We start from the raw sequence: 7500 nt of genomic DNA on the forward strand, positions 1-7500 counted from the left end.
GATAATGCAAACTTTCTTTTAGTACGAACTTGGGTCAATCCTATGGTTGGCCAGGCATCGTATCAAGTCGAAATTATTCGTTTACGACGAACTCTGCACGGCGAACTTTCGTGAAGACGAACTAATTTCAAGCGTGATTTGCACAAAATCAGCGTGTAGTACGAACTTTCGGTCCCCGTGGGTACGCTGGCTGTAGTTTTTTTTCCGATAGTCGAGGCCTCTTGTACTGGCAAAACATGTTACAAGGTGGATGTAATGCTGTCATGAATTCATTGCACATTGTACTTACCTGTTGCTGGGTTATGTTATGAAAAAAATGTTTTACATTTGCCACAGCATCCACCTTCACGTAAATACAATCCATATGATATACATGTCAATTTTTTGTCAGATCTGGATAAGGAGAACTCCGAATAAGCCAAACAAACTTTTTCGGTCTCTTGAAGTTCGTCCTATCGAGGTTTGACTGTACATGTAATACCAGGAATGGGTGTGATCCTGGATTCTCCTTTTTTTCTTTCTTTTTTCGAACAACTAGTACAGCCTCTCTTGTACAGGCAAGAACAAAGTGATACAGCTTGTGTTGAAGAAGAAAACGAGCCGGAACGTACTATGCTGTAAAACACACATGAGGCATGATCAGGGCAAATGGCAGCTGAAAAGGTCGGGAAAAAACAACAACAACAAGTTATGCCATATGCATGAATTCCTCATTTTTTCCTCAACTTTCCTGTATTTTTGCTGTTTCCCTGAATTTCCTTTTTTCCCTGAAGCATTATTTCCCTGTGTTCCATGAATTCCCCTGTGTTTTCCTGAGCTTCCCTTTGTTTCCCTGAATTCAAGTCAGTTTGTTTCCCTGAATTCAAGTCAGTTTGTTTCCCTGAATTCAAGTCAGTTTGTTTCCCTGAATTCAAGTCAGTTTGTTTCCCTGAATTCAAGTCAGTTTGTTTCCCTGAATTCAAGTCAGTTTGTTTCCCGTATTTCCATGTGCTTTCATGTGTTACCCCGAATTCAAGTCATTGTGTTTCCCTGAGTTTTCCCTGAGATTTCACTGTGTTTCTCTGTGTTTCCCTGAGTTTTCCCTGTGTTTCCCTGAGATTTCCCTGTGTTTCCCTGAGTTTTCCCTGAGATTTCACTGTGTTTCTCTGTGTTTCCCTGAACGTATCTGTGTTTTTTTTCTGAACTGACCTGTGTTTCTCTCAGCTGCAGCTACTGCCACTGGACAGAACGGTGCAGTTCCTCTGAGCGTCGAGGTAGTAGAAAACAACCCGCCATCTCAAGGACAGGCTAACACACCACAAGCAGCAGCAGCAGTAGCAAGAGCAGCACCGACACCGGCAACAGCTACAGGTATAATGAACTACTCGGCCCTACTTATTACAAATGTACTCGGATGGAGAGCCAAGGATTATTTATAAAAAGTAAAAAGGACCAAGGAACCAATATAATGTCCACTAACACCACCAGTTACTAAACGATCAGCTCATGCGGTAACATTGCACGACACTGACCGCGTGAGATGATTGTTTAGTAACTGGTGGTGTTAGTGGACATTATAATTATTGTAACTTGTAGTTCCTTGGTCCTTTTTGCTTTTTATTAAAGTGTGCGCTTCGCTTCGAACGTCAACCAAACAAATTCAAATCGTCTCAGGACGGAATAAACTTTCCAGCTACCCTAACACTGTCCTTCAGCTGTTGATTTGTGATGTTGAAGAAGAAATAGGTCCAACTCCAAAGGAGGCAGCGCCTCAATGTCCTAGTCGACTCGAGCATTTCACGTCCAAATGTTGTCGTCAGAGGACTCCTGTTGCTTCTCGCGGAACACAGAGAAGGCCTAGTGCTAAAAGCAACACCCCGACGCGGGGGAGGATTGTCACGGAGTACCAAAACTCCTGGGCGATCGTTCTCGAGTGCCTCCTGGTGGATTGAAATCGCTGCAGTCACTGTTTCCTTGGCAGAATTTCAGCAAACGCGTAATCCAGAAACTGGTGCAGAAAGCACCAGCATCGCTCCGTCCAGTTTGCTGATCGCTCTCGCACTAGTTCACGATGTGGCGGCCGACGAAACAAGATTACAGAAGAGATCGCCGAGAAGTTGATCGAAATATAAAACCACCCCTGAGGTCGCCTCTCAGGCAACAACCTGGCTTGAAAACTGAAGTGCAGAAAGGGTGAATTATTCCGCGGATACGGTGCGTGAATGGTGAGGAGTTCTCGGAGCTTACTCGGAGCTTACGCTAAAGCTCCGTCACAAGATCGCCCGTTTAGTACGTCTCCGGGGCCAGTGGATTTGTAAAACGGGGAAGAGCACGCATGGTCTGACTGCATGATACGTCGACACAGATCAGACTAATTATTATCAATACGCGCGCAGCACACGGTGATGAGAAGTGATTATTATGCGCGGTGGTGTACTTGTTCGTCTCATTTGAAGGTGTCGCGGGAGCGTCAGGCGAAAACACCTAGAGCCACCATTCTAGCAGCCGTACTGCACGAGGAGGCGAAGCCGATCGTCTAAATCGTGCGTATGGAGTGAAAAATCAAGGAAGCACAGCGTAGCTTGGAGATGAAAAAAAAGGTCGACGTTTTGCAGGGGACGCACTTGCAAGTGCGCCCTGAGACACCAGCAGCAATGAAAACTAGAAGGTTAGGCCAAGAAACGACACAGTAGTTATCTATCTACCGCCTCTTGGTTGATTTTTAGTGCAGGTGCTCCTTTGTACAAATGCTTGAGTTTTGAAGTGAAGCGCACATTTTAATAAGTCGGACCAAGTAGATATGAAGGGGAATACCCGATATCGTTGTTCGCGAGAACAGTCAGACCTCGCTTATCCTGTCCTCTTTTATCCGGATCCGTCGCAATCCGGAAAAAAACCTTTGGTTACCGATTTACAGCATATGCCATGCACACATACAGTAGGTGTTCGATTATCCGGTTCCCTCGCCTATCCGGATATTTTCTGGAAACGGATGTGTGCGGTTAAGCGAGATCTGACTGCACTTGTTATACCCCAGGTCGTTATTCGCGAGCGTGACTGTCTATCTTTGCAGGTCTGGTTGTATGATTCTCTGTGTCTTCTCTGTTCTCGTGTCCTCTCGTGTGACTATCATCTGTCTCACCAGCCAAGGGTGACAAGTATCGAGCAGCAATAAAGCGACATTTTCCGCTCCTAGAGGCGAGGCTGCGTGGAAAGGACTATGTCACATCGCTATGGTCGGATGAAAAAGTGGATGGCAAGCTGCGCAACGAAGTGCTCCACAAGCTCAAGACACACGAGGAAAGCAACAAGGTATTGCTGTCAGTTCTGTTTTTCTGTCCCTGTAGCAAGATGCCTCATGTAGTCCCCTCTCTCTCTCTCTCTCTCTCTCTCTCTCTCTCTCTCTCTCTCTCTCTCTCTCTCTCTCTCTCTCTCTCTCTCTCTCTCTCTCTCTCTATCTATCTATCTATCTATCTATCTCTCTCTATCTGTCTCTCTCTCCTTGTGTGTGTGTGTGTGTGTGTGTGTGTGTGTGTGTGTGTGTGTGTGTGTGTGTGTGTGTGTGTGTGTGTGTGTGTGTGTGTGTGTGTGTGTGTGTGTGTGTGTGTGTGTGTGTGTGTGTGTGTGTGTGTGTGTGTGTGTGTGTGTGTGTGTGTGTGTGTGTGTGTGTGTGTGTGTGTGTGTGTGTGTGTGTGTGTGTGTGTGTGTGTGTGTGTGTGTGTGTGTGTGTGTGTGTGTGTGTGTGTGTGTGTGTGTGTGTGTGTGTGTGTGTGTGTGTGTGTGTGTGTGTGTGTGTGTGTGTGTGTGTGTGTGTGTGTGTGTGTGTGTGTGTGTGTGTGTGTGTGTGTGTGTGTGTGTGTGTGTGTGTGTGTGTGTGTGTGTGTGTGTGTGTGTGTGTGTGTGTGTGTGTGTGTGTGTGTGTGTGTGTGTGTGTGTGTGTGTGTGTGTGTGTGTGTGTGTGTGTGTGTGTGTGTGTGTGTGTGTGTGTGTGTGTGTGTGTGTGTGTGTGTGTGTGTGTGTGTGTGTGTGTGTGTGTGTGTGTGTGTGTGTGTGTGTGTGTGTGTGTGTGTGTGTGTGTGTGTGTGTGTGTGTGTGTGTGTGTGTGTGTGTGTGTGTGTGTGTGTGTGTGTGTGTGTGTGTGTGTGTGTGTGTGTGTGTGTGTGTGTGTGTGTGTGTGTGTGTGTGTGTGTGTGTGTGTGTGTGTGTGTGTGTGTGTGTGTGTGTGTGTGTGTGTGTGTGTGTGTGTGTGTGTGTGTGTGTGTGTGTGTGTGTGTGTGTGTGTGTGTGTGTGTGTGTGTGTGTGTGTGTGTGTGTGTGTGTGTGTGTGTGTGTGTGTGTGTGTGTGTGTGTGTGTGTGTGTGTGTGTGTGTGTGTGTGTGTGTGTGTGTGTGTGTGTGTGTGTGTGTGTGTGTGTGTGTGTGTGTGTGTGTGTGTGTGTGTGTGTGTGTGTGTGTGTGTGTGTGTGTGTGTGTGTGTGTGTGTGTGTGTGTGTGTGTGTGTGTGTGTGTGTGTGTGTGTGTGTGTGTGTGTGTGTGTGTGTGTGTGTGTGTGTGTGTGTGTGTGTGTGTGTGTGTGGTATGCCCCCACATGAGCGCGACCCAAAACAGCGCCGTTGACTTCAGCGCCCCCCAAAAGCCCCATCCCCATAACTGGACATCCCCAAAACAGACCACCCCGTCAGCGCGCACGCTCAATACAGGTCGACTCATTTACACTCGAACCCAAAAGATGGACACTCGACTTGTCAAAGACTCAAATCATGATCAACTCGAAATGGCCAGCCAGTCAGAAGGGCGATATTGCCTGGACTCAATTTATGCGCACTGGAGATGTGTTAGAGCTAGGTCTTGGGCCGCTGAATGTCTCAGTGGCCTGTCAGTTTCGTGCCCTATTATCGCACAGTCACTTTCTGACTGTTTATCATCTTGTTACAGTCGTGGATAGTTGCTGCACAACTCGTTCTCATGTGTTTCTTCTCTTTTTTGCATATCTTTTTTAGGAACGGGTTTGCTCCTGATATCCACCATGGTAATACTAACATCAAGAGTACATAAAACTGGTTATGTACTCTTGCTAACATGAGCCTGCACATTATGGGTCACGTGTGTAATGAGCTGGCTTATATTCGGACGTTAACGTAATTGGTCGCGCCGAAATGGGGCGTGCAAGAAATGAGACGAGCTGTAGTGACACAGTGTCACATTAGGTCGCGCTGTACTGGGGGTGCTAATATGAACACGCGCCGTTTATGGTTGCGCTGTTTTGGGTGTAAATCGTGTGTGTGTGTGTGTGTGTGTGCGTGCGTGCGTGCGTGCGTGCATGCGTGCGTGCGTGCGTGCGTGCGTGCGTGCGTGTGTGGTGTGGTGTGTGTGTGTAGAAAAAAAATGGAAAAATGAAAAATAGGGATTCACTGGCCAGAAAAAGTCACTTCAAACAGCTGTGTGGTGGATACCAGGCTAAAAATAGTGGCGGTCAATTCATCAGCCTTGCAAGCTGTTGAATGGTGTAATCCCAGCACAAGTTGCTATGTCTAACATAGCTGTTCGCTATCATCGCTTCCGCGATGGGCATGTCTGAGGTCTGAGGTGTGTGTGTGTGTGTGTGTGTGTGTGTGTGTGTGTGTGTGTGTGTGTGTCTGAGGTCTGAGGTCTGAGGTGTGTGTGTGTGTGTGTGTGTGTGTGTGTGTGTCCGACGATTATGGTCACACACGTCTTTCTTCTCTTTCTCAGACTCTTCCTGACTTTTCTTTCATTCTCCTGGGTGGTTACCAACAGCCAGTGCATGCCGGAGTATGTGGTGTGATGTGTGTGCGGGAAAAAAATAAAAAGACCAAAAAGTAGGGATTCACTGGCCAGAAAAAAGCCACTTCAGAGCTGTGTGGTGTAGACCAGGCTGAATAGTGGTGGTCAATTCTTCAGCCTTGCAAGCTGTTGAATGGTGCAATCCCAGCACAAGTTGCTATGGCTTCTGCTGTAGCATCGCTATCATCGCCTCTGGCGATGGGCGTCCAATGGTCAATGGTGTGTGTGTGTCTGTGTGTGTGTGAGGTGCATCCGATCCATCCTCGGGGTCTCTCGAAGCCGGATGTGGGACGAACACATCACCAACGAAGAGCTGCTGGTGCGCTGGGGAGACTCCGAGACGATTAAAGACAAAATTGCACATCGGCGGTTGGAGTGGTTGGGGCATGTGGCGCGGATGCCGGACAACCGCATCCCAAAACAGGTACTGTTTGGCTCCTTCTTGCAACGTCGCCCAGCACATGGCCCACGCCGCAGATGGAAGGACTGTGCTGTCCGGGATCTACGTGCCCGTGGCGTGGAGGCATCATGGTATGATGTTGCATGTGAGTCCCGCGCGGAGTGGCGCAACACCTACCAAGAGCCTGACAATGTGCCTGAGCCTCCGCCCCGAGTGGTATGTACGGTATGCGGACGGGATTTTGCACGGAAAGGAGACATGGCTCGGCATAAGTGCCTGGAGGAGCGTGCGCGGCCTGTGTCTGAGCAGCGGGGCGCCAGTCAGTGCGGGCGGTGTGGGCGGTGGCTGAGGAGCCGCGGTGGCTTGGTCCAGCATGTGTGTGCCTCAACGGTGGATGCCGCAGTGCCACCTGGAACTACCGGAACGTCGGCATCGGCGGAGGGATGTTGTGCCGCGCATTGTGACAGGTGTGGTCGCTGCTTTCGCGGTGTCCGGGGACGGGGAAGGCATCGCTGTTCAAGGGTGGCGCATAGACCAACAGCAGAGGAGCGCTCAGCCTTTCAGCACGTGTGCATATGCGGCAAGCGGATGCGACTACCCGTGCACCTGGAGCGTCATCGAGCGTCGTGTCCTCTCTCTCTCTCTTCTCAAGTTTCCCAGTGATGGGATCACGTGACCCTTTTGCGGCAGTGACTCTACAGGACAGGACAGGACAGGTGTGTGTGTGTGTGTGTGTGTGTGTGTGTGTGTGTGTGTGTGTGTGTGTGTGTGTGTGTGTAAAAGTAGGGATTCACTGGCCAGAAAAAGCCACTTCATAGCTGTGTGGTGTAGACCAGGCTGAATAGTGGCGGCCAATTCTTCAGCCTTGCAAGCTGTTGAATGGTGTAATCCCAGCACAAGTTGCTATGGCTTCTGCTGTAGCATCGCTATCATCGCCTCTGGCGATGGGCGTCCAATGGTCCAATGGTGTGTGTGTGTGTGTGTGTGTGTGTAGGGATTCTCTGGCCAGAAAAAGCCACTTCATAGCTGTGTGGTGTAGACCAGGCTGAATAGTGGCGGTCAATTCTTCAGCCTTGCAAGCTGTTGAATGGTGCAATCCCAGCACAAGCTGCTATGGCTTCTGCTGTAGCATCACTATCATCGCCTCCGGCGATGGGCGTCCAAGGGTCCAAGGGTGTGTGTGTGTGTGTGTGTGTGTGTGTACCAACCTGTCGGAAGGCTACCTTCTTGCCAAAGCATTTGGAAGTTGGACTAGTTTCGGCTCCACAATCCAGTGTGTCGTTACTATAATTATAGCTTTCATGGCTGAGGTTGTTGGTA

General features: G+C 49.1%; 1 protein-coding gene across 1 annotated transcript in view; it reads left to right on the forward strand.

The window, feature by feature from the left end:
• The window catches only part of LOC135810320 (uncharacterized), a 21629-nt gene that overhangs the window by 10828 nt on the left and 3301 nt on the right, over positions 1-7500 (forward strand). Inside the window, exons 4-5 of the mRNA XM_065323805.1 lie at positions 1204-1350; positions 3125-3291. Coding sequence (XP_065179877.1) covers positions 1204-1350; positions 3125-3291 — 314 coding nt within the window. The remainder of the gene's footprint in view (positions 1-1203; positions 1351-3124; positions 3292-7500) is intronic.

Source organism: Sycon ciliatum, chromosome 2, assembly GCF_964019385.1.
Source record: "Sycon ciliatum chromosome 2, ocSycCili1.1, whole genome shotgun sequence".
Taxonomy (NCBI): Eukaryota; Metazoa; Porifera; class Calcarea; order Leucosolenida; family Sycettidae; genus Sycon; species Sycon ciliatum.